Here is a 27376-nt window from a genome sequence, read left to right on the forward strand (position 1 = left end):
CTGCCTCCTTATAACACTCCTGCCCAGCCCCTCCTGCCAACATCCTGCCCAGCTGCCTTCCCCCTGCCCTGCCAGCACCATTGCCTCCCCTGCCTCCTGCCAGCCTGTGCCTCCCTGCCTCCTGCCAGCTCTTGCCTCCCCCTCTTATCCCCGCCCAGCACTGCTTGCCTCCCCTGCCTCCTGCCACACCTTGCTGCCTCCCCTGCCTCCCCTGCCAGCACCTTGCCCTCCCCCTGCCTCCCCTGCAGCCTTGCCTCCCCCTGCCTCCCCTCTTGCCCTGCCCCTCCCCCCCTGCCTCCTGCCAGCACCTTGCCTCCCCCTGCCTCCTGCCAGCTGTCTCCCCCCTGCTTCTCCTGCCAGCACCTTTATCCCCCCTGTCCCCTACCTTGCCTCCCCCCTGCTTATCCTGCCAGCCTTGCCTCCCCTGCCTCCCCTGCCAGCACCTTGCCTCCCCCCTGCCTCCTGCCAGCACCTTGCCTCCCCCTGCTTATCCCCTCTCCCAGCACCCTCCCCTCCCCTGCCCCTCCCTCTTGGCCACCTTGCCTCCCCTGTCCCCTGCCAGCACCTTGCCTCCCCACCTCCCCTGCCAGCACGCCTCCCCCCTGCTATCCTGCCACTGCCTTGCCTCCCCTGTCCTCTTGACTGCCTTGCCTCCCCCCTGCCCCCCTACCCAGCCTGTACTATCCCCCTCTTATCCTGCCGCACCAGCCTCCTGCTTCCTGTCCTCCCCCCCTGCTTGCCTCCCCTGCTTGGCACCTTGCCTCCCCCCGCCTCCTGTGCCTTGCCTCCCCCCTGCCTCCTTAGCTTGCCCCTCCCCTGGCTTCCTGCCAGCTGCCCTTTATCCCCCTCCTCCTCTTGGCCTGTGCCTCCCCTGCCTCCTCTTGACACCTTGCATCCCCCTGCCTCCCCTGCCAGCGCACCCCTCCCCTGTCCTGCCAGCTGTCCCCTCCCCCTGCATCCTTCCTGCTTATCCCCCTGCCTCCTCTCCCCACTGCCTCCCCCTGCTTATCCTCTCCATGCCCTTATCCCCTGCTTATCCTCTTGTTTATCCCCCTCATCCTCTTGACACCTTGCCTCCCCTATATCCCATCAGCCTGTGCCCTCCCTCTTGACTTGCCTCCACCCCTGCATCCCTGCCAGCACCTTGCTCCCTCTTGCCTCCTGCCAGCACCTTGCCTCACCCCTGCCTCCTCCCTGCTTTGTCCTCCCCCTCCTCCTGCCACATCTTGCCTCCCCCCTGCCCTCCCCTGCCCAGCACCTTGCCTCCCACCTGCCTCCTGCCACTTGCCTCCCCCTGCCTTCCTCCCGCTTGCCTCCCCCCCCCTGCCTCCCCTGCCAGCACCCCTTTATCCCCCCTGCATCCCCTGCCAGCACCTTGCCTCCCCCTGCCTCCCCTGCCATCACCTTGCCTCCCCCCTGCTATCCCCTGCCCAGCCTGCCCTCCCCTGCCATCACTTGCCTCATCCTGCCTCCCCTGCCATCCTCCTCCCCCTTGCCTCCCCTCACCCAGCACCTTGCCTCTTCCCCTGCCTCCTCTGTGCCTCCCCCCTGCCTCCCCTATGACACCTTGCTTGCCCTGCCTCCTGCCAGCACCTTGCCTCCCCCTGCCCAGCCCTCCCTTGCTCCCCTGCCCTCCCCTGCCAGCACCTTGCCCCTGCCTCCTGCTTCCTGTGCCTCCTGCCTCCCCTCTTGTGCCTTGCCTCCCACCTGCCTCCTGCCAGCACCTTGCCTCCTGCCCTTCCTGCCCGTCACCTTGCCTCCTGCCAGCACCTTGCCTCCTGCCCGGCACTTGCCTCACCCCTGCCTCCTGCCAGCCTGCCCCTCCCCCTGCCTCCTGCCTGCTGCCTTGCCTCCCACCTGCCCCTCCTGCCAGCACCTTGCCTCCCCACCTGCCTCCCCTCGGCACCCAGCCTTTATCCCCCTGCCCTGCCACACCTTGCCTCCCCTGCCTCCTGCCAGCACCTTGCCTCCCACCTGCTATCCTGCCTCCCCTGCCTCCCTGCCCTGCTATCCCACCTGCCTCCCTGCCTCCCTGCCATGCCCTGCCTCCACCTGCCTCCTGCCATGACACCTTGCCTCCCCTGCCTCCTGACCTTGCCTCCCCCTGCTCATTCCTGTCATCATAACATCCCCCCCCTGCTTACCCCTGCCCAGCATGCCCTCCCCTGCTATCCCCCCCCATCACCTTGCCTCCCCCTGATCCTGTCCTGCCTCCCCCTCACCCCCTCCCTCTTGGCACCCTCCTCCCCATCTTCCCCTTATCCCCTGCATCCTCTTGCACCTGCCTCCCCCCGCCGCCTCCCCCTTGCCTCCCCTGCCTCCTGCCAGCACCTTGCCTCCTGCCCTGCATCCTGCTCCACCTGCCTCCTCTTGTGCCTTGCCTCCCCCCTGCCTCCCCTGCCCATCCTGCCTCCCCTGCCTCCCCTGCAGCACCTTGCCTCCCCCTGCCTCCCTTCTCCCCTGCCTCCCCCCTGCCTCCTGCCAGCACCTTGCCTCCCCCTGCCTCCTGCCCAGCTCCTTGCCTCCCCCTGCCTCCCCTGACACCTTGCCTCCCCTGCCCCTGCCTCCTGCCTCCCCCCTGCCTCCCTGCCAGCACCCTCCCCTGCTATCCTCCTGCCTCCCCCTGCTTGCTCCTGCCAGCTGCCCTCCCCCTGCCTCCTGCCCAGCACCCTCCCTCCCCTTGCATCCTCCTGATCCCTGCCCCTGTAGCATTCCCTGCTATCCCCCTGCTCCCTGCCTGACACCTTGTCTCCCCTGCCTCCTGCCAGCACCTTGCCTCCCCCTGCCTCCTGCTTGCCCTCCCCCTGCCTCTCTTCTCCCGGCACCCTGCCTCCCCCTGCCTCCCCCTTGCCTCCCACCTGCCTCCTGCCTCCTCTACTCCTGCCTCCACCTGCCTCCTGCCAGCACCTTGCCCCCTCCCCTGCCTCCCCTCCAGCACCTTGCCTCCCCCTGCCTTCTCTTGACCTTCCCCTCCCCCCCCTGCCTCCTGCTGTGCCTGCCCCTCCCCCCCCTAACCTCCTCCCAGCTTTGTGCCTCCCCCCCTGCCTCCTGCCAGCACCTTGCCTCCCCCTGCCTCCCCTGCCAGCACCTTGCCTCCCCCCTGCCCCTCCCCTGCCCACCCTGCCTCTGCCTCCACCCCTGCCTCCTGCCAGCCACCTGCCTCCCCTGCCTCCCCTGCCTCCCCCTCCCCCTGCCCTCCTCCAGCACCTTGCCTCCCCTGCCTCCCTTTATTTGCCTCCTGCCTCCCTGCCCAGCACCTTGCCTCCCCCTGCCTCCTGCCAGCCACCTTGCCTCCCCCCCTGCCTCCTGCCAGCACCTTGCCTCCCCCTGCCTCCCTGCCCAGCACCCCCCTCCCCAGCCTCCCTGCCAGCACCTTGCCTCCCCCTGCCTCCCCTGCCAGCACCTTGCCTCCCCCCCTGCCTCCTGCCCAGCACCTTGCCTCCCCCTGCCTCCTGCCACAGCTTGCCTCCTCCCCTGCCTCCTACCCACCTTGCCTCCCCCTGCCTCTGCCAGCACCTTGCCTCCCCTGCCTCCCCTGCCAGCACCTTGCCTCCCCTCCCTCTGACACCTTGCCTCCCCCTGCCTCCTGCCAGACCTTGCCTCCCCTGCCCTCCTGCCCAGCACCTGCCTCCCCCTGCTCCCTGCCCAGCCTGTGCCTCCCCTGCATCCTGCCCAGCACCTTGCCTCCCCCTGCCTCCTGCCCAGCACCTTCCTCCCCCAGCCTCCCCTCTTCCTTGCCTCCCCTGCCCTCCCTGTCCCTTGCCTCCCCCCTGCCTCCTGCCAGCACCTTGCCTCCCCCCCCTGCCTCCTGCCAGCACACCCCCTCCCCCTGCCTCCCTGCCAGCACCTTGCCTCCCCCTGCCTCCTGCCAGCACCTTGCCTCCCCTGCCTCCTGCCAGCACCTTGCCTCCCCCCCTGCCTCCTGCCAGCACCCCTCCCCCTGCCTCCCTACCCCATTTAAAGTACAGTAAGTTCTCACTTAACGTGGGGGTTACGTTCCTGAAAATGCGACGTTATAAGATACCATGTTAAGCGGATCAATTTTCCCCATAAGAAATAGATAAAATACGGGAGTTATGTTCCCAGCCTCCCTTTGTCCCATGAGAAACATTACATACCCAGTATACAGAAAATCATTGCCATTTCTATAGAAAATAGTATATATATATATATATATAGAACTACTAAGTTTGTATTGGTACTCACCGATAGGTCGAGGTGGTAGAGCGAGTGTGTGGCGGGTAGTGGAGGAGTGTGGCGAGTCAGAGACTGCGGCTGCCTCCTCCTCCTCCTCCTCCTGTTCTGACTGGGGTTCCTCCGCCGATGTTTGCTCTTCCTCTTTTGAAGTTTGCTCATCCTCCGTTGTTGTTTGTTCCTCCTCGGCTGCCGGCGGTTGTGAAGAATCAGCTTCTGCAGTTCCGCGACGAACAAATGAATCCAGTGTTGACTGCTTGGTGCTACTCTTCTTCTCCTTATAGATCTCAGTGTAACAACCAAGACTGTCCTCAATGCTGCGTTGAACCTTGAGCTACATGCTCTGTTTGCGTCGTCATCTATAAGGATTTGCATTGCTTGCTGGAACGTGTTGAACGATTTTGCCATCATCATGGAAGTTAGCGTTCGTTGAGGTTCTTCGTCGTGATCGTTTTCAACGGGACTGTGTTCTGTTAGTTGTTGCAGATATTCGTTGGGGACTTCTTCTGTATGGGATGCCAGAACGTCCTCAATATCTTCTGATTCCAGCTTATCAAAGCCTGCCTGTCTAGCCAAGCTGGGGATAGCCCTATTCACAGCTGGGACTAAGTCCATGAATCCCGTAAAACTGTTGACGCACTCAGGCCACAATTTATGCCACACACCATTCAGGCAACTTTCTGAAACCTCTTCCCATGCCTTGCCAATGTTGTCAATTGCATGAAGAATGTTGAAGCCATGCCAATATTCTCGGATCGTAGGTTTATTTTCTCCGTCTGTAGCTTTGAGCAGCTGGGCCATGGTACGGAGTAATTAATATGCCTTGAATGACGCGATGATGCCTTGGTCCATAGGCTGCATCAGTGCTGTCGTGTTGGGAGGCAAGAATACAACTTTTACACTATCATGGAAGTCGCCGAGATTGGGAGGATGAGCTGGAGCATTGTCAACGATCAGAAGAATTTTGAAGTTAAGGTCCTTGGCACATGGCACAGTATTCTTTCATTGTAGGGACGGCATACATGTTTAACCACTGGCTAAATATGGCACCGGTTATCCATGCCTTGTAGATCACAGGAAGGTGATCCTTAGAGCAACCTTCCAGGGCCCGTGGGTTGGCAGCGCGAGAAATCAGCATAGGCTTCAGCTTGAAGTCATCAGTAGCGTTCGCGCCAAGCAACAGCGTCAAGCGGTCTTTTGCCGCTTTAAATCCTATTGTACTTTTCTCCTCCTTGGAGATGTAGGTTCTCTCAGGCATCCTCTTCCAAAAGAAACCAGTCTCATTCACATTGAAGACTTGCTTCGATGAGTAGCCTCCTTCCTGGATAATCCGTTTGAATTCTGGCTGGAATTCTCGGCAGCAACCGTATCTGAACTGGCAGCTTCACCAGTCATCTTAATATTGCACTTAAATTGTTGAAACCAGCCTCCCTGGCCATAAAGATCTCTTCCTTTGATCCTTCACCCTCTTCTGCCTTTATGTTGTCAAACAAGGATCTGGCCTTATGCTGGATAACCCTAAGGATCACAGGTACATTGCGTTGATTCTGGTCCTCCATCCACATAGCCAGCATCTTTTCCACTTTTTCTATCACAGTACCTCTACTACGAGTTGTCTTAGTTGCACTCGGAGAAGAACCACTTCCAGCACTAACCTTAATCTTGTCAGCGTTGGTCCAGATAGTACGCGCCATTGTGGGGGTTAGACCAAGCACAGCAGCTAAGTCCACAGCACATTCCCCTTTTTCAAATCAGGTTAATACATCCATTTTCGTAGCAAGGGTATTGGTCTTACGTTGCCTCTTCACTACAGTAGCACTTGATGGGCGCTTGGAAGCCATTTCGAATAGTTAGAGTACAGTTTTAGAGCAAAAGCACTTAAGCACACATGAATGATGTGGAGTCGTAACAGAGACTGGCTTGGAGTCGTTTGGGGACACTGACGTTCTGCAAGTGAGGGCAGCTTGCCGAGAAAGCGTAGCGCGGCCAGACAAGAGCGGGTGATGCGCCGTAGAAAGTAGTCTGACGATGCAAAACGACGTATCAGTTCGCCCGTTAAACGAATTTTTGGTCTCTAAAGTTTAGCGACATATTACCGAAACAATGTTAAGCTGGACGACATCATACGATGACTTACTGTAGTACTGTTGTCTTCTTTGGACTTGGTTATTGGGTTTGATCACAACAATAATGAGAAACAAGCTAACAAATGCGATACACATTCCATGAGGCGGAGAAGGTGATGATAAAAGTATTATGCCAAATAGTCTACGTTCACTGGCATGACTTTCACAGGTCCACAAACGACGATGTAAACTGGATCGCTTGGGTTACTTATTAAATCAAATACTGTACAAGCTCATTCATTAAATTTTCATGCCCTAAACAGAATTCTTGTTCATCGGGACTTTACAGTACCTATAATGAACTACAGTAATGTATTATAATTTTCAAAATTGGTTGAAAATTAAACCTGGGAATTGGAAATCAATGGTTCTAATTCATTTTGTGAATTCATATTTAAAGAAAGTCACTCCAACAATTACAGGTGGCAAGTAATTTGGGTTGGAACAAATGAAAATATTCCAAGAGCCATTAAGACAAGTAATTACCCAAATTACAACTTTTTGGGAAGACCTTGCACCTGTATGGATGAAGTGGTATGTAATAGAGGACCATCATTTGGATGAAGTTTGTGGAATTTGTGGATGATACAACAGTACATAATTCTCTGAAAACATTACCATAATTCAAGAAAACAAGAATAAAAAAAAAGGGGGCATTTATTCCTGACAGTTTACACATTATTACATGCCTCTGTTAATGATAAGTGGTTTTCTATTTCACATTTTTAATATTGGTCTAAAACAATGCATCACAAAATTCAGTGGTAATATATCTGCACATTTCTATTATCTTCTCCAGCACAAAAATTAAAATTTTACCAAAAACCTAACTGGAAATTACTGGCATCATATGTTTCAACTCTCATACAGTGCAGGTTTCTTCATTAAATTTAATTTCTTGAAAGCATATTTTCACACCTGTACAGTTTGATAGGCTACCATTTTATGTAAAGAGCACTAGTCCAGACTTTCTATGAGGGCAGTAGACTAATGCTGATATTTTAAGTAAGCAGAAGGGCAGTGCAGGTAATTTTCATCTGTTCAATAAACCACATTCAATGATTTTGAGTGATAATTTTGTTTAAACAATAGATGCAGGTATCAATACTGAGTACAGTATGTACTGTATACATACAATGGATTTGATGGCGTATGAGTATACACCACTTAACGCGGTCAATTGAACCCAGAGGGTCCCCGTTAAGTGAAAACCGTGTTAAGTGAATAACAGAACATATGGGATTAATTCCAATAGAACCCAGCCCGACCCCCAAACTCCACTTTTTGACGACAAATAACTATGTTGTAGTAAAAATAACATCTTAATTTTATGATGGTACATGCACACAATTAATACTTAAGAGAAATACAGTCGCCAAGTTAATGTCCATTCAAATAATGGACTCAACTCCCTCCCCCTCTCACACTACAGTACACAGCCAGCTAACAGATGGTCGGTCGGTCCCTCCCTCCCCCCCCACCCCCCACCAACCGTCCCAAGGAGATGTGTGGGATAACCTCAAACTAAAGTTAGGAAAATATAATTGACATTGCTGGATTCCTTGTAAGACCAGGAATATTTTGAATATAAATGTCATATATTTTTCACAAAAGATAACATACTTACTCAGATTAAACATTTTATCTAAAAATTGTATGTTTAATGCAAAAAATATGTTGTTTATATTCAAAATGATCACCAAATTATAAGAATTCCAGCAATGTAAATTATATTCTGGCTGGATAATTTGTATGAATTTTATGAGCTAAAACAAATATCTACAGTTAATAAAAAAAAAATATATTCTTCAACACTATCTGTCAATCAAAGTACCCCACCTTGCCTCCCCCCCTCTTCCAACCGCGCGGTCAGTCCCAACCCTCCCCCCACCCCCCACCAATCCTCCATTCAAGAGTTTTTAACATTTAGTAATAAATAATACCTCAGATTAAAGTTAGGATAATATAATTGACATTGCTGGATTCCTTGTAAGACCAGGAATATTTTGAATATAAATGTCATATATTTTGGACAAAAGATAACATACTTACTCAGATTAAACATTTTATCTAAAAATTGTATGTTTAATGCAAAAAATATGTTGTTTATATTCAAAATGATCACCAAATTATAAGAATTCCAGCAATGTAAATTATATTCTGACCGGGTAATTTGTATGAATTTTATGAGCTAAAACAAATATCTTCAGTTAAAAAAAAATAATTCTTCACCGGGTAACAGATGGTCGGTCGGTTGGTCCCTCCCTCCCCCCCACCCCCCACCAACCGTCCCAAGGAGATGTGTGGGATAACCACTAAATTTTAATAAATAATACCTCAAACTAAAGTTAGGATAATATAATTGACATTGCTGGATTCCTTGTAAGACCAGGAATATTTTGAATATAAATGTCATATATTTTGGACAAAAGATAACATACTTACTCAGATTAAACATTTTATCTAAAAATTGTATGTTTAATGCAAAAAATATGTTGTTTATATTCAAAATGATCACCAAATTATAAGAATTCCAGCAATGTAAACTATATTCTGGCTGGGTAATTTGTATGAATTTTATGAGCTAAAACAGGCAGTCAGGCAGGGTGGCGGGTGGGGGGTGGTGCGAATCTAAAAATAGCTCTCGAGCCGGACACTCACCGCGTTGCTGTGGAAAAATCCGCGTTAAGTGAAAGTTCAGCTTTGGCAAGGCACCGCGTATATGCGAAAACGCGTTAAGTGAAAGCGCGTTAAGCGGGGTAATACTGTACAAACCTAAGGGCTGACTAATAAGTGGCATATTTTTATACAATAATTATAATAGTTTATCATACATGCACCATCCTGCTTTCAATTATAGGAACTGTATTATGTTATAAATAATTTTCTACTGGAGTTTAAATACATTTAATTAGTGCAAAAGAATGTCAAGGAGGAGACATATTACAGCACTGATAACAATGACAGTTCTATCCTCCAAGAAACAAAAAACACTACAGGTACATTTCCATGTCATTGCAACAGTACTTTAGAAAGCTAAAAAGTAGATATAGGAATTTCCATGCAAGAGAGATTTTTCATGAAAACTTTGTGCTTGACAACTTTCTGAAAGCAAACTATAGTTATGATAAAATCCAGTAGAAGCACGATCTCCATATACAGTTCCTGCACAACATTGTCCAAATTATTTTTAACCTGCTTTTCCCCAAACAAAATTTCTATGTACATTTAAATACAGCTCAATCTAGACTATATAATACTCAATGCAACTGTACATCTAAATAATATATACAGTACAGTACTTAAAACAGAATTCATGTCATTTTTACATAATGTATATTAAATCAGCACAACTGCTTGGTAATAATTACACTATTATTTTCTGGCATTCATTCAGATTTTTAAAAACTTATTTTATTCATTTTTATATAAAAATTATTTTAATAAATATCAGTACTAATTACACAAAACTTATTTCGTTAACTAAAGACGCAAACACTAATTATTTACATTCACATCAATACAGTACAGTATTTATATTTAAAACAAATGCTGTTTATGACTTATCACAGAATTATTGGGATGGAGATAATGAATTTTACAACAGGAAACCAATGATACCATTCTTTCTCATTTATGTGAAACCTAATCTTTTGTTTGTTTCTCCAAATGGGATGCATACTGGGACTTCAGATGTAAAAATGAAGTTATAATCAAGGAAACAAATCTATGGACACCATACCATTTTGAGGAAACAAAACTATGCACACCACACAATTTTACTTTGTAGTTGGAACCAAATTTAGGCTCTAATATAACTATAGGACATTTCTTATACAATTCCTGATAAAAACATTAACTCTATAAAACTAATCTCGTTAAGTGTGCAGTCAACTTTTGTAAAGTACATGTAGATGTACTGTATACAAGAAGTACTCACATTCCTGCATTTCACAGAGCAATGGTGGTATGTTTTAAAATGCCGTATCAGCGGATGAACATTCGAAAGACCGAAACATGGTCATAAAGTACCCTGGACTGTATAATGTTTATATGAGCAGAGGTTCGGAAACCAAGGATTGCCTGTATTACAAAGCTGTGCCAGAACTGTGCATAAATTATTATGGATAAAAGTAAATGATGAAAAAGCTTACTTGTTCAAATGGCTGCAATATTTCACAGAAAGTACAGTAGTTATAATCTGTCTTTATTAGAAGAACGTTTACGAGAAAATTTATTCTGACATGCTAGGCATTGATTCAATCTAAATATAGTGCTAATGTTATTACAGTACCGTAATGCACATTTTCAATATAAGTAATGAATTTTAACTGTACTAACTCGCCATATTATTAATCTTAATACTGTACCTGTATTATGAATTAAACTGCAAATTACACAACAGTAAAGGCCCACACAATTAAAAGAAATTCAGATAATTATTGGAATATAATAAGACCCCTGTAAGTTGGACGACCTCTGGCTTGGGGGTTACGTAGGGTGGCAGTTTGGTGAGGCATCAGTTCCCACATGTTTGTTGCTGTGACCACTGCTTCACAGTGCACTTTTTTTTTTGTATGTAATGCTTCTCTAGTACATTATAAATAGTATTATGCCTTCTAAGGAGGCAAGTACTGTACTGTAAAAACAAAATAACACCACTGAGGACTACTGGGAGAAAAGGAATTGTGCTCCAAACTTTACCAATAGAAGAGAAACTGAAGATATGAAACAATTGATGCTGGGGTCTCCGTGAATGTTATATGTGAGGAGTTTGGGCTGAAGCGGAGTACTTTTAATGACATCATACAGTGTTAACTCCATACTAGATATAAGTGTAACTAAATATTGGTTAATTAAATGTGTCACTATGCATAAGTGTAACCAGCGCCCCATCGTCCTCCAGCTCAAGATTCACCTGTTACAATAATCTGTAAGTGCTGTGTAAATGAATACTGTTAACTTTAATATTGTTTTAGGAAGGGATTTTTCAGAGAAATGATGGTTAAAAGCACTCAGGGGGAGGCCACCCATAAGTCAGAATTCTAGACAAGTCAGACAACCTCAGCCCCACCTAGTCCTACTTAGAGAGGTCTTACTAGATGCAAATTTAAGTATAAGATATGACCACGCTGTTGTTCTTTCTACTTATTTCCTATCATGTATGATATTACAGGTACAGTACTGTAGTATCAATATCTAATCATCATATTATACTCTCTCGCAGATGTAAACAAGACTGGCAGCATGGGTATGCCACATACCCATGCAAGCTGTTAAATATAGGGGTTATGAAAGTGACAATCTTTTTTATATGCAACTATTTTTAGGGAGGATTTTTGAAAATTAATCTCATTACCGTAAGAGTGAATTTTCATTTCGCATCCCAATTTTTGGGGTAATACATACTGCACTGTAATTAAAAATTCTGCATGGACAAGTTTCTGTAACCAGAATGTTCATAACGCAACTATGATTGCGTAAAATTAGCAAAACTGTAATGTATTACTTTAAATTTCCCTTACTCTATTGCAGATGTTCTCCATAATTTATAAAATTAAGGCATATATCTCTATACAGTATAGTTATTCACCATCTGCTGTATAATCTTTGCCTCTCTCTGCCTCACTCATTCATTTGTATATAGTACTTGGCACACCACATGACACCACGCACAAATCCCACATTACTTTGACTGTAGGATATAAAAGAGTCTTTGTTTGCCTATTTTTTTAAATTTATTAACTCAAAATAAACAAAAGCGAAGACTTATTTAGAACTTGCCGTCATTAATGTTCAAGTCTGTGGTTCTGCCGTCTCCATGTGTCTCTTCAGCCACGAATTTTTCTATTTTAAACTGCTCTCAATTCTTTACATGAATATTCTAATACACGCAATCCCTGATTTATTTAAGTATTCCAATCCTGTAAAAATTTTAATAAATTGGATATTTTCCCATAGACTCCCATTATGAAAGCTGAGATACAGTACTGTATGTTCTCATTGAAAAACACTTCAAATGCTACAAAATAAATCTTAAAGGATAATTTTAGATATACACAATTATTATACAGTATTCCAATAACAATTATAATACACGAAATACAAGCAGTGGAGCACACAGAAGTTACTGAGAAACTGAATTTGACATTGATATGGTTTTATTTGCTGAAGAAATGCTAAACTTATTCATTTATCATTTTATTGTTTCCACTGACATCAGATCAAAGTGTGGGATATTAAGCATATCAGCATTCCCTACTGATCCTATGAGCCATGATAACTAAAACACTACACAAGTATTATTTTTTGTTTAGTTAACCACTCTTATACATTAAGATCGATATGTCTTTTTTATTTAATAACTGACTTTATAAACTGACCAAATTCAGTATGGAAAGCTCTGAGATGCCTGTGTCAGCACCTTATTATATTCTAATGCCGTTGAAAATTAAGAAAAATGACTCGTAACTTCAGATTTTTCGTACATAAATAGAAACTATATTTTTTTGTAAACTGGATCTTCGTAAATCGGGGACTGCTTGTTGTATATCAAAACTGCAATTATTATATAACAAAGATAATAACGGTACACATAACATCTATAATGTGAAGCATTAGCACAGATAAATGCAGGTCAAGTCTGGAGGGCATCTGGTTGTGTAAGCTACCTGCAAATTACTGCAACCCCCAAAATTAAATTTTTATCACTGATCACAGCTAGCACTGGTATGTCTTTGCACCTACAATATAAAAGCATATCTAAGCAGATTCATACATAATTACCTGTACTGTAAAAAATATCTTTACTGCATTAGGCAGGAAGCAGTGGTATTGGTGGTTTTGAGAGAATATCTTTTGTTGATATTTACAGTACTGTATGGCCCTGCAAGAGAACTTTGAAAACTTGATGCTCTGCCCAAAGCAAGAATTTTGAATTTGTACTTTAGATGTAAAAACACTAAAACTTACACAATCTAGAATGTCAATCACAAAAAGTTTTTTCTCATCAGCCAGGAACCTTTGCCTATGTTGTAACACATACGCATTTGCTTGACAATCTGTGGATTCACCTTTGCAGCATATTCCAGGAACATAATACCAGTGGATGATGAAGTTTTACTGTACCTTTATGCAAATGTTCATCTTTTGAAAAGAATGAACTTATGCAAAATTATTTTCTCAATAAAATTTCTTTAAAAAAAGGGGAGACTTAATCAAACCTTAAAGTACAGTACTGTATCACTCGTTACATCTGAAGATTTTAAATAAACCTTTCACCCTGTAATTCATCTCGCACTATAAAATATAAATGGAATATTTACTGCTCATCTGAGAAAATTAAGTGTAAGTGTACACTTATGCATAGTTTTAGGAAACTTGCCACAAATTCCAGCCACCTAACCTACTAGCTACTCTTATCACTGCCTACATATGTGCTTCCTTACACACAGGCCGATTTGTTTTGCCATACCTCCTGAATCTTTCTCGAGTAAAGAACAATCCAACAGTGTTCACAAACACTTCTTTATATACTGGCCAAATTTTGTTACATATCTCAAACATTCATACAGACAAACCTATCACCCATTAAATGCTATACACTGAGGAGTATGCATCATCAGAAGGCTGTCATTTACAAAGTCTTCTTATGGAACCAACTTAAACAAGCACAAAAGAAAAAAGAAAGCATTCCATTGTTCAATACCCTAAAATGATGATTAGAACTTTTTGAAAATTTTGAGTCTAATAAATAATCTCAGGAAAGAGTTTTTTAAAGTAATTACTGTATTAGCTTTATGCTATTATTCCAGCTTTCACAAAGTACTTTGAGGTGTCAAAATGGTAATTTCTCATTCCTTATCTTTACCATTGTTAGTTAAACAGAACACTAATAATTACTATGCATATGATCCAGGCATTGTCTCTGGGCCTTTTACAGATGCATTACCATAAAATAGGAAGATTTTAAAAAGCACAAATACAGTATAAATAAAATCCATTGATGCTTCTTCTTTGAACAAATAACACATTTATTTAGAAATTATCCAAAATGTCTTGCTGTGTATAAAACAGCAGTTAATGTTACAAATAAAATGGGTTCACTATCAAAATTGACAGTCTCCTGAGACACTCTACAATTATATTACCCAGAAGGATAGCAAAAAGCCTATCAAGAGGCATTCACTTCTGAAGTGAAAAAAAGTTATAATGAGGTTATAGACTAATGACTTAGAAGTTAATAAGCATATGACTTACACTAGATGCATTCTATTCAAAGCAATTTAAATGGTGATGAATCATTTAGCTGGTAAAATCCTTGAAATACTTCTTGCCTGTCAAATACCTTTGATTTATCTTGCACACTATATATTATTCATTACCACAATTTGCTACAGAGTTGCCATAATAATATTGCCATCTTATTCCAATGGTTTATAAGTAAAAATTTTAGAAGCCATTAATTGCTGAATGATCTTCAGCAGTAACATGTAAATTAAATTTAACTGAATTCATTGTTTCAAAGAGAAAAACATACAGCAATTACCCAGGTAAATAATTAATGCAGCTTGTACCTATCCAGCAACCCCACTCCATTCTAAGTAAACAAGATGGACCAGGTGCACCAAAGCTCACAACAAACTGAAATAACCAAATATTACCAACTCATCCCTAAATCCCAATGTAGCAAAATGAATCATGACTTCATAATTATTAACCTTTTGAGTGCTTACTGCATTACTCATGTAGTACTTCCTCAAAATATCCAATCCCCTAGCATGACAGCCTAGTATGTATACACACATATACACAAGAAATATGATAAAAACAAAAGTAACAATTCACCATCAGTATACACTATGTCTGAAGGAAATTTTACTATACTTTATCTGGAAGTCACTAACTGAATATCTTGGACTTGAGTTGTAAAGTATTTGCTCAGTGAAAGCCAGACAACCTAATAGCACAAAACACACTCCTCTCACGCTTTTCAACACTTGCAAACTGGAAAGCCCAATTAACTTTAAAGTTACAATAGGAGTGTGCAAAATGATCAGCACTGACTGATATTCTATTTTACTAAATCATGATGGATTATACACACCTATTATGTATAAAATCCTTCAAGATGACATCTAATAACACTATGACATAGGTTACAATTCATTATAAGTAGAACTATCACATTTTATAGCAGGTTTTAAAAGAAGAGCTAGTCAACATGGTAAAACTGATATCACACTGTGGCTGGATGATGGCTTTCAAACTTTTTAAATGATATGTGAAAGTTGTGTATCAAAGAGTAATAGGATTTAAATTCTGTAGTTACAACATGTAAGTCATAAGTGGTCAGCTAACATGACCCTTTATTTCATTTTAGTCCAGTGTTATCTCTAGCTTTTCTGTTACATAGATTTGTTGCTTGTTTCTGGCAAGTAATGTAATACATGTAATTACAAATACATATATAACAATACATTTACATGAATACTAAACATGAAGACAACTTAAAATGTCATTTACCTCAATATTATGGGATGGGCAAGGAAGCAAAGGATTAACTCTGACTTTACTAAGCTCTGACTGATGCCTCACCAACTTTAATTCTTTATTTATCCACTACACTGGTGCTCGGGTATAAGCAGCATGTTGAGCTAAGGATATTAAAAACATACACACAAACTACATCCTACATGAGGATACAATTACTTCTGGTAACTAATATAGGATGGAACCTCAGAAAAAATTATGTAAATAAATTTCCCCTCAACTCATATTGTGTATGACCGTGAATAAAGTTTCTATCAGGATGCTCCAAGTCAATTACTGTATTTATATTAAAAATAGTTTAAAATGACTGGGTATTTCAATTTGTTAACACTGTCTATGGAATCAAAACATCATTATTAAACCCAATATGATATGGGTATGAAAATAACAGTATTAATGATGAGCTAAAATATAACAGTCACACCATGAAATATCAATATACTGTACAGTAAAAACACTTAAATCCAGGCTAATGGGTAAACAGATCAATCTAGTTATTGGAAATTTCTGGATATAAGAAATAACTTAAAATGAAGCTGGACACATAAGTAGCTACTATTTTGTAGTGTTCTCCCCAAGTAACCACTAAACTTGTATAGTGTATTGTACTACATGTCTGCAAGGTGGTGCCAAACAAACACAGTAACGTTTTCCTTGGTAGAGAGAGTTGCGATGAGCACATGCTTACATTCAACAAAGAACTTCAAACACCAAAATTAAACTTACTGTATGTTAATTTTAGTACTTCAACAAATTTGGTTAAATTTACTATGTTCACCTTAAGTGTTCATATATTACAGTACCTATGATGGCAACCTGTAGTGTAACTGTCACCAAGCTTACCTCGCAAGTGAGAGGTCTTAAGTTCAATCCTGGGCAGGGTAAAACTATTTACTTCTGTCTACCAAGTAGTAATTGGGAACCGGGATCTTACTCAATTTGTGGATCATGTTCTGGGGTGATGGCTACCCAGCACAGTTGGTGAGTTGTCTGATCTTCTTGGATTATTCCTTGACACTGAATCATACAGCTAGTAAACTTTAGGTGTGGTTATTGTTGTGTTGGTGACAGATATTACAACTTAACAAATTCAAGCCCAAGTGGCTAGTAATCTTCAAACATGAGGATCAACCATTCTATATTTTTGTATTACTGTATGAAATCGATAACATTATTCATGTATAAAACAAGAAAGCTTAGACAGTTTTAAATTGTAATCCGAGTTATTTTTCCATAAATTCACCATAAAATGAGCTCTAAAATTATCACAAGCAGCAGTTAAGCATAAATGAAACAGAGTATACTGTAGTACTGCATTGTAAGTCTGATATAACAGGATAAGATAAATTAAATGCATTTATAGATATCAATATTTAAACAAAACAATCAACTCTCTTATCTTCATGTATATTACAGTACTCTAAGTTTTGATAATGAGATTATTCATGTCACTTACTCAAGCTCCAGTGAGAATTAAAAACTTGCCAGAGATGGTAAGCTTATACATATGTATCATGTGCAGTTTCTAATTCTAATTATTAAGGTCTATTTTCCAGACTTTCATCATATATCACCAATTCTTTGCCAAACAAATGTTCACTGTGATAGGAAATTATCACTTAATTTATATTCATAATTATCAACATTTTATGGCTATTTTCCATGCTTGCAAGGATTAGCCATGAGTACCTGACCGTAACTATCCAAGCTGCATGCTCTCTTGTGGTTTCTCTTGTGAGGTGCTCATACAGCAGTCAGAACATAGCTCATTATTCCATTAGTACACGAGAAGAACTAAAACCCTAACCCCTCCTACCACGAGAGATACCAATCCACATGTAGTGATCAGGAAAATTGCTTACAAGTTCCAATATTTAATAGTTCTGTATACACCTATAAAACATTAAAAAAATTATCATCACTTTAATTATTTTTAAAGCTTAAAAATTTAATAAAACCAGACACTGTTTCTTCAAAAAATATTTCAAATTGCAAATCAAACCTACTTGTCTGTCTCAAGCTAAGAGTGGACCAATAATTAACCCCTACGCCCCAGGCCAGAGTGGCGACGGCCGTACCCCCCACGCGAAGATAAAACAAGAAAAATCAACTTTTCCAAAATAAATTTTTGACCTTTATGAATGATAAAACAATAAAAAAGAAGTAAGAAAAACTTCCCTGGGACAGCAGTGGCGAGGGAGGTAAGGGGGACAGTGATATTTTGACGGCTAGCGCTCGTGGTCACTACGCACTTAGCGCCATTTTCTGCTTGCCTTTGTTCCGAGATGGCCAATAATGCATAAGTATATTTACTGATCATAATACTTATCTCCTATAAACAATTCATTTAGAATTATTTTTTTTTTTTGCATTATTTTTCATAAAAAGTGCTTGGTGACACACAGCAGTCTGTCGCCAGCTGTCTGGCTGTCTTTGTGTTTGGTAGAGCAAGTATTGCATAAAATAATAATAATTCCACAAATAAATACATTTATAACATAATCATAGCATTATTTTCCACACACAGCAGTCTGTCGCCAGCTGTCTGGCTGTCTTTGTGTTTGGTAGAGCAAGTATTGCATAAAATAATAATAATTCCACAAATAAATACATTTATAACATAATCATAGCATTATTTTCCAGTAATACTTCATTACAATACAACTGCACTACTTTTAGCAATATTACTTTGATACAGCATGATAAAATGGACAAACAATGAAAATGAAACAAACAAAAGTAAGTAATTACGTTCAGGAAGCTTCCCTGTGGCCGACGTGTGGCGTGACAGGCAAATAGTCACACTGGAACCTGATAACCTGCGCTGGGCATTTAAACAGTGGCAGGAAAAGGCGCGCGTTCTGGAACGTCACCCGGGGCCTAAGAGTTAATCTGCAACTGGAAGCCAAAGAAAAATTGGGAGCAGGGAACTTGTTGCAGCACAGAAACTAATACCTTACACTCCAAGAGAACCAGCTTCAATGAAAGACACAAGGCAACATCATGATCACTATTCATACAAGCAAATTTACTTCCTTGCTAATTTCAACAAAATTTATGCATAATGAGAGCAAGGCACCACAAGAAAGGAGGAGGTACACCATGTATATAATAAACCTGAACATTTGAAAATGAAAGTCAAAATATATACTGTACAGTATACATCCACACACACAAAAATTATCTATTAGAACAGATGTAAGATGGTAACTGGCCTACTTAATTCTAAATAATGACCCAGAGATTAACTTACAACTACAAGTGAACAGTATGGGAAAAAGGAATAGAAATGTTTCAGTTGTCTGTTCCTATTTTCTTTTCTATGAGAACAATTCATCCAAATGTAGCCTGGATTCATATAACTTAAAGCATAAATTATGATAGGCAGTAGTTTAATAAAACAAACAAACAAAAAAACATATAAAAATACACATAATTTATCACATTACCTTTAAAGACTTCTGTATTCCTTCTACAACAGTGTTTACCTAATTGCAGTATGTATCTTCTTTGTCTCATCAATACCAACATCCTAAGCGTTCATCTCACAGTTATATCTCTGGCATACCTGCACTTCCTTTGTGATTTATGTAAAATTCAATTCCACTGGTAAAAACCATAGGAACCTATCTAGATTTTTCTTAAACCTACTGATGGTAGTGAAATATCAAATAAATTATAAACTTATGCAAAATAATTATATGCATAAATAAACTTCTTACACCCTACAATGACTCTCTTTAACATTAAATATCATTCTATCTTTTCTTCTGGTTACTTATACAGTACTTGAACATTACTAAGTTTCTGCTACTCTCCTCTCCTCATACTTTCCCCCTTTCTCACCATACTTCCCTTCTACTCTACTTGTATTTTCCCACCACTCTGCTTGTACTTTCCCTTTCTTTAACCACATTAAAAGAGTTCTGTTCTTTCATACCTTACTATTAATCAGTGGAAGTTAGTGACATGTTTCACACAACAGCTAATCCAAAGTGTAGAATTCTCCAGGAAACATTTCTTTTCACATTGCTACTCTGTCTTGGACACTTGGAACTGCAGAGGTGGACAGTCACTAAATGACTAGGCAAGATTCTCCATGCACTATCCTGCTCTAAATGAAGGAAAGGCATTTGTAACAGAACACAAAAAGTTTGCAGGTAAGAGTTTCAGTCTCATATTAGATATTGGTCAGATTAAGTTTGGTTACTTTTGTTTTGTTTCATAAGGTATGGCTAAGAATGAAACCTAACCTGACCTGTTTCCAGAATGAAGCTCAAACTTTGATCAGTGAACCTAAAGGTATACTGTAGTATATACTATGGACACACACATTTACCAAAAAGTAAACTAATAAATAAATGCAGTACCTGTACTGCTATTCAAATTAAAGTTCTTTGGAAACTCTGCTGCAGCTGCATAACACATTCAACCATCTCAATTAATAAGTAACTTTAAGTGAGTTAATAAAGAGTATATGGGGCATTAATGTACTACTTATGGAAGGTGGGCAAAATTTACATTAATTAATGCTTTGAAAATAGGCTGATGTACCTGACAGCATAATTATAATGCAGCTTCTGACCTTTCTATTTCAACCACTATTCTACTATTTTCAAATATACAATATAATTAAAAATACAATAAAGTTACTATTCACATATTAATAAAAAATTAAAACACAAGATTCTCGTTCCTTTCGTAGTTAAAATTAAAATGTCATCATCAAAATATTTGGCTTGTTTCTTAATGAGATATGTTTATGCTGTAATTTAAAGAAAAGTTTTCAGTAGTGCATTTGGATCCAATTATATTACATTTCCTTAATTTTATTTATAAAAGAAACTACTCAAAATACAATGAAAATAATTAGTTGCCAATGCAATTATTATTTTGTTATTCATTCCAATACTTAAGGAACACGTTGTACTGTACACATAAATCAATTCCAGTACTGGATGTGTTCATACTGTTCAGAAAATTGGCAGATCTATACTAATTTTTCTACAACAATTCAAGGATGCATTCTTCATTGTACAGAATTGAGAAAAAATAAATAAAATTAGCTATATGGTAGTTAAACATTCTTGCTATACTGTATAAGGCATTTATACCTTTTGATCAATAACAACAGTACCCATGTTGATTCAGTAAAAAAAAAAAAAAGTACCAAGAAAACAAGCATTTTCTCCAACAAATATATAAAAGGAACCAATTTTTTAAAGCTTGGTACAGTATTGTCATATGACTAGAGGAGAACATTCTAAAACAGTCCACAGACTAAATATATTCACATATGTTCACACTGAGTATTGATAGCCTGTAGGGATCAGATTTTAATTACATGTAATCTAATACTAACACTTACCATGGATTCTAAACAAGTTAAAGGCATTTAAAATTCCACAGACCAAAGATCTTTTTAACATTAATGAGCTTTCTTATTTATTTACTGTAATATATGCTTTAGTAACCAATTTCAAGCATATACTTTAAATACATCTTCAAGACTAGCCAAAGTTCTTACGTTTATGAGGCACCAATTCTTTTAGTTTATGACATGAAGCTGAAGTTCACTTGATTTTGGGCAAAACTTTCATAGGTGGAGACAGGACCATCCATTGCTGGATATTTGAGAACCTTCCAAAAGGAACTGTTGTACAGCAGCATTTTCCACAGTGTGCAGTGGAAACTCAAGCTGTAATGGTCAAAGTACTTTAGTAAATCTTTGATAATCCAAGACTGTTCATTATCTTAAGCAATTACATGTACTGTAGTACCCATAGAACCTTAAATGACCATATTGTGGTTTGTGTGTGAAAGGTGTTAATTTATATGTTAGTATTAGATCTACAGTACAGTATTGTACTCCCACCCCACTAGCTCTCCCACACAATAACCCTATATCTACCACTGCAGACACCAATGAATTTTATTATTAAGTCAAAACTAAACTGTATTTTCTCCATGTGTCCCTATATGTTGGTAGAAAAGTTTCATAAGGTTAAATAAAGGAGATGGGAAACATAAGATAACAGCAACCTTTCAAAGGTTGGTATGGAGTTTAAGATATCCTGTTGGTGCTCCGCTCAGTCGCTGTAGCTGCCTTGGGTATTACGTTGATCTCCCTCCCCTAAACTCCTCCTCTCCATAAAGAATCCAGATCAATTGTTTATGATCAATCCAAAACTGATACAAATGTGACAACTTCAATTAGAAAATGAATGGAAACATAGCAGAAAAGAGAATACACCTGACAAGGGTTGGGACCAACATTGATTTCACACCTGAGTGAGGTACTAGACCACCAACTCCACATGGGAACTGAGTACGGTACAGTACTACCACTAGTATCACATGGGACTAAACTGCCTCCAACACCACATGATAGGGGAGGAGTCGGTTCACACTGGGTAAAACCAAGAGTCGTGACCTTCACATTACAAGTACGAATTTGAAACAGAAGGTTAAAAGCCCTGCTAGCACCACATGGCCCTGCCACACCCATCTACTGTGAAACAAGACAAAACATCCCTGGACCACACTGTTGTAGACTTGTAGTGCTACCAAAATTCACCCATCAAGAGCCACTACATAAACTGGACCTCTCAATTCTCTGATAATCAACATCATGTTTCCAGTTATTATCAGTTTAAGATAGAGCGGTTACACCATTTTCAGAACATATCCTTGTCCATGTGCAACTGTTCAACACCACAGCTGCATCAGTGCCACAAGACCAGTCGCTTTCCAGCCATGGTGGTGAAAACTATCAGGTACTAGTTAACATGTATGTTCAACCCATATTTCCTCCTCTTTTCCCACTGAAATTTTTTGTTAAATGACCCACGCCTCAATATTACCATATATAATTTATGCAGTTTCTGTTCACTGTGGATTTTCAACCTTTGGGTGCTATATTCTCTCATTAAACTGGTAATACTATTAATATTATTATCACTATCACATAATGTGCAAGATCCCAAAACCGGCAACCTTAGGACTTTGAGGTTACTAGTTTCTGGACAATACATATATTGACGTGAAAATGGATGTGTTAAGGCATTTTGAAAAAGAGGAACGAGCTGTGGATATTGTTGAGCTCCAGGCACGACTATTAACAGCCTTACTGACATTTTTAATTTTTTTTTTTTAATTCTTTGGGGAGGGCAAATAATTTTGTCTGGCTTAAGTGTGTAGACACAATTGCCAACTGGCAATTCAGTATTTTTCATATTTCATTTATTCCTCACATTTACTGGTTTGCATCCTTTGTGATAACTGGAGTATTCCTATATTAGTGAGCTACTTTAGAGCTGTATAATGTCTTTGAACTTTGGTTTTGGAGTGTGTGTGTGTGTGGGGGTGTTCCACCTGACACATCCTTTATCTCCCATATTATAATGGGTTCGCTCTATACGGCATTTTTCTGGGAACACAACCCTGTGGTAAATGGGTATGTTTATGAAAGACTCAAGTAACTCAAATATATAATACCCAGTACTATGACTGCTAATACTATTCATGGGGATCTGTGGGAGGTATTGAAGGTTCAGACATTTAAGTACAAGAGACAGATACATTACAGTACAATAGAAGAGTTTGATGAGTACCAGACATAATATATAGGGATTGCCTTGGTTGTAAACCCATAGAACAAATGCTTAACACACAGGTCTCCCCTTGTCCAGATTCAGTTGAAAACCTAGGATTGATCATTGAGTTTAGAAAGATAAAGACAATAAAAAATAATAATACAAAAAATTATAAATAAGGGGCTAAATGGTGAATGAAATACACACAATTCTTTAAATTTTCACATTTGCTTCATCCCAGGTGAATTTTCTGAATTAAATGCTATGCAATCCTGGTTAATTTGCCATGTGAGTAATATTTTCCATGTGTGTTCAACCAATGTATCACATCTATGCCAATCTCACATAAAACACTGTAATGATTCCCTAATCCACCCAGCACATAACCAACTTAGAGTCAGTAATTTACCTGCGTAAGGGATTTCCAGGTGCAAGCCAAGGAAGTGATGAACTCTTGTAACTGGTTACCAGATCGGAAGTAAAGGGCCCAGTCTCCTGATATTTCCCCTGCTTCACTGCACTCAAACTCCTAAAATGCACAAACTTTAAGTTGATCCTATATTCACACATAACAAAATATATCCATTAAATTATATCTCAAACTTGAAATAAGAAACCTTAAAAATTTTCTCTGAATATGTTTAACATTTCTCTTTCCCAAAAATAAAACACCACAGGGAGTCCTCATTATTCATCTGGGTTCTGTTCCTAAAAGTCCATACATATAACAATTACACAAATAACACAGCAATTTCTCAATATAAATGAATGTAATAAGAGGGAGTTAGGTTCCTAGCCACTCAAGTTAAGTTACATTTCTTGGTTAATCTGAAATAAAATCCACAGAAACACATAGAGCAAACCCTCGAAGATCTGGACTAAAAGGGGGGACCACCTGTCCAGAAAAGCCAATTGTCAGAATAATCCGGCGAATAATAAATAATATAAGAAACATAAAAAATACAGCACTAATGTAGTGATAAACAAATTACCGTATATAAACCATGCATTTACTTATGATAACATAATAAGAAACACTGTATCATTACTAGAGTGAATGACATAATATTCCCACAAACAACAATTGTCAACTCTGTTTATGTTTCACACCTCCTCGGGCACCTGTGTCCAAGCAACTGACGGGTCAAGCAGTGCCCACGGACCTAAAATGTTCTTTGCTCTGGTTTGGGAATGTTTCTTCGGGAAACTTCTAGGATGCTTCTTACCCCAGAACCCCCAAAATTTTTGTCCGAATCTTCCGAAATCTGGATTTCCCGAGTCCGGATCTTCGAGGGTTTACTGCATTAATCATATAAATGCTGTATAGCAATAAATACAACACATTACATACATAATCACATTAAATATGTACTGTACACTATTAAATAAAAGTTACCGATACAGGTATCCCTCGCTATACAAATAGGCTAAGTTCCTTGAAAACCATTTGTTAAGTGAATTTACGTATATCGAATAACCTACGGGAAAAATGGGGATGAGTTCCCCAATGTCAAGAAATCCCAAATATTATACTGTACCCCAAAAATAAAATCAGTTCAGAAACAACAAAAACCTATCCCACCACTGTAAATTAGTACCTACCTACTGCAATTTAGTACTTAAATGCAGTACTGTACAAGGAAACCCCAATATTATATACCTGAAAATAATTAAATTGGCTGTGGCATTCCCTTTTTTTTTGCAATCAAGTGATGAAAGCAGTTTCCCCTGCATGTCATCTGCTAGCACATATTTCAAATTACTATACAGTACATATAAATATATAATATTTTATTGCCTCCCATGACATGTCAAAAACGCGAATACAAAATATACGAATAATCTGGGATTACTCTGCACCGTATATGCACAGTAAAACAGTGTTATTTTGCTATACGTACTGTATGTATAAGCAAGTATACGAGAAGAGGGTACCTATACGAATAATGTGGACTCCCTATACCTGCAATATTTATATGTTTATTGAAAAACCTAAAACACATATTGACTGGTTAACATACCAAAACACTTGTAGTCTTTAAGTAATACCAAAAATTCCACAAAGAAAATGGATGATTGAATAATAAATAAAAATGAAGTCAGACAGCCCAGCCTTATGAAATGGCATGATTTTCCAATAATATACAAAAAAATAATTACAATACGTATTACATACCATGAGACAAGTATTGGGACACTCGGCATACACGGACACTGAGGAGAGGTGTTCCATGGTACTGAATGTTAAAACCTTGACTTCTCCCTTAGGTTTAAATCCTTCATACAGCTGAGATTGTGCTCCCCTTGTTGGTTCTCTTTTTTGTATCTTCTGTGGGGTGATCTTTTTCTGGGGACCCGATGTATTTTTTTCATCACTATTTGGGACATCTGGTTTTATATCTGGAATTCCACAATCAGATAATCTGGAGAGGTTACCTTGATGCTGATGAGTATTATGTATAGGGGTGGAGGTTCTCTCTCCTGTGCTGATGCGTTTCCTTGGACTTGCAAGTAAAGATGATGAACTACCAGTATGATTAAGGGCAGTTAAAGATGAACTCAAAGGCTTGCGATCCTTTAGATTGGCTAGTGCAAAATTTACTGGTTTTTGAGGACCTTTCTTCTCACACTGAACTTGACTTTGGATGGAAAGTGTCGCAGGTGAAGTTTCAAGCAATTGCTGGGAGTGCTGTATGGTAGACAAGGATTTATCTTGGTTGCTTAGGGGTATTACTTCTGGGGGTGACCCAAGGAACAGGTCTGACTGTTGTGCTAACAAGACTCCAGACTCCAAAAGGACCACACGGCAAGGTACCTGTTTCCTCTCACTTATGTCTCGTACCTGAAAAATTCAATGTTTCAAAGCAACTGGCCAGCAGTCGTGCATCACTTTGATCCTAACAATAGTCTAGGTACTTAAAAACTCTACCCTTTAATGAATAGAACTGCAATGGTTATTATGAGAAGGAAAAGGAGGGACTAGATTGAGAACATGTCAAGAATTTGCTGGAAAATAGTCCCTGTAGTGAAATGTTTCAAGTAGAAGATGACAATTTGAGGTTGGCAAAGTTGCTCTAAAACCAGCAACTTTACAAAAAATTTCCCCCAAAATTTGTTTCTTACCTCAAAAATATATAAAACATTATTTTTTGTGACTTTTTTAACCTGAACCCAATCTATATTGAGTTACTAGCTCCTGGCAACACAACAGTGACTGGCTTGCATTAAATGATTTTTCATAAATAAGATGAATCAACCAAACATACTCATCCTACGATGGAAAAATATTATTGGTTGTGTGTGGTATATTAATTTACATTAGGTTAGGTAGGTTTCGTTAAGATATGGAAAGGTCACTGGGTAGTATTAAGTTGTTGCTGGGAAGCATTTATCAACATATGTAGTGTAATCATGGTGTCTTCAGATGACGGAGCATATTTTCTCATAAATCAGAAAGAATTACCAAAAAAAATTTTCAGAAAGCTAGAATTCCTCCACCTACAATAGTTTGGGATATTCTTCGGTAGAAAATTTTCCTAAGTTGATGGTTCTTAACCCCTTCACTACAAGGACACCAATTTTATTAATATTTCATTTGGTGAACACCAGATGATATTGTTCAGTTCAGAGGTGGCAGAGTACAGAAGGGGTTAAGGGAAAAGGGGGTTAAGGGACAGTGTCCTTCAGTAATACCTCTGAGGTTATTTCAGCATCAAACTAGAATATATTCAGACTGTAGAAGATATGGCAAAACAATTTATTCTATAAAATGAGGAATTAGATTTGCTTTACATTGCAGATACAGGTAAGTTAAGACATGATGGACCAGCAACTGCTTACAACACAAAAATAATCCAGCACAAATTCATAGTAACATGGATAGAAAAATGAAATTTTGCTGAAAAGACT

The 27376-nt window shown here is 40.3% G+C and overlaps 1 protein-coding gene across 3 annotated transcripts in view; it reads right to left on the bottom strand.

Moving 5' to 3' along the window:
- Nucleotides 1–19643: 19643 nt before the first annotated feature.
- The window catches only part of LOC121878195, a 71312-nt gene continuing 63579 nt past the window's right edge, over nt 19644–27376 (bottom strand). For all 3 annotated transcript variants that reach the window (XM_042384251.1, XM_042384250.1, XM_042384249.1), the window contains 3 exons: nt 25644–26309; nt 23877–23996; nt 19644–21570 (listed from right to left, as the gene is read on the bottom strand). In XM_042384251.1, coding sequence (XP_042240185.1) covers nt 21469–21570; nt 23877–23996; nt 25644–26309 — 888 coding nt within the window. In that variant the 3' untranslated portion in view covers nt 19644–21468. The remainder of the gene's footprint in view (nt 21571–23876; nt 23997–25643; nt 26310–27376) is intronic.

Source organism: Homarus americanus, unplaced genomic scaffold (assembly GCF_018991925.1).
Source record: "Homarus americanus isolate GMGI-L3 unplaced genomic scaffold, GMGI_Hamer_2.0 scaffold45562, whole genome shotgun sequence".
Lineage (NCBI taxonomy): Eukaryota > Metazoa > Arthropoda > Malacostraca > Decapoda > Nephropidae > Homarus > Homarus americanus.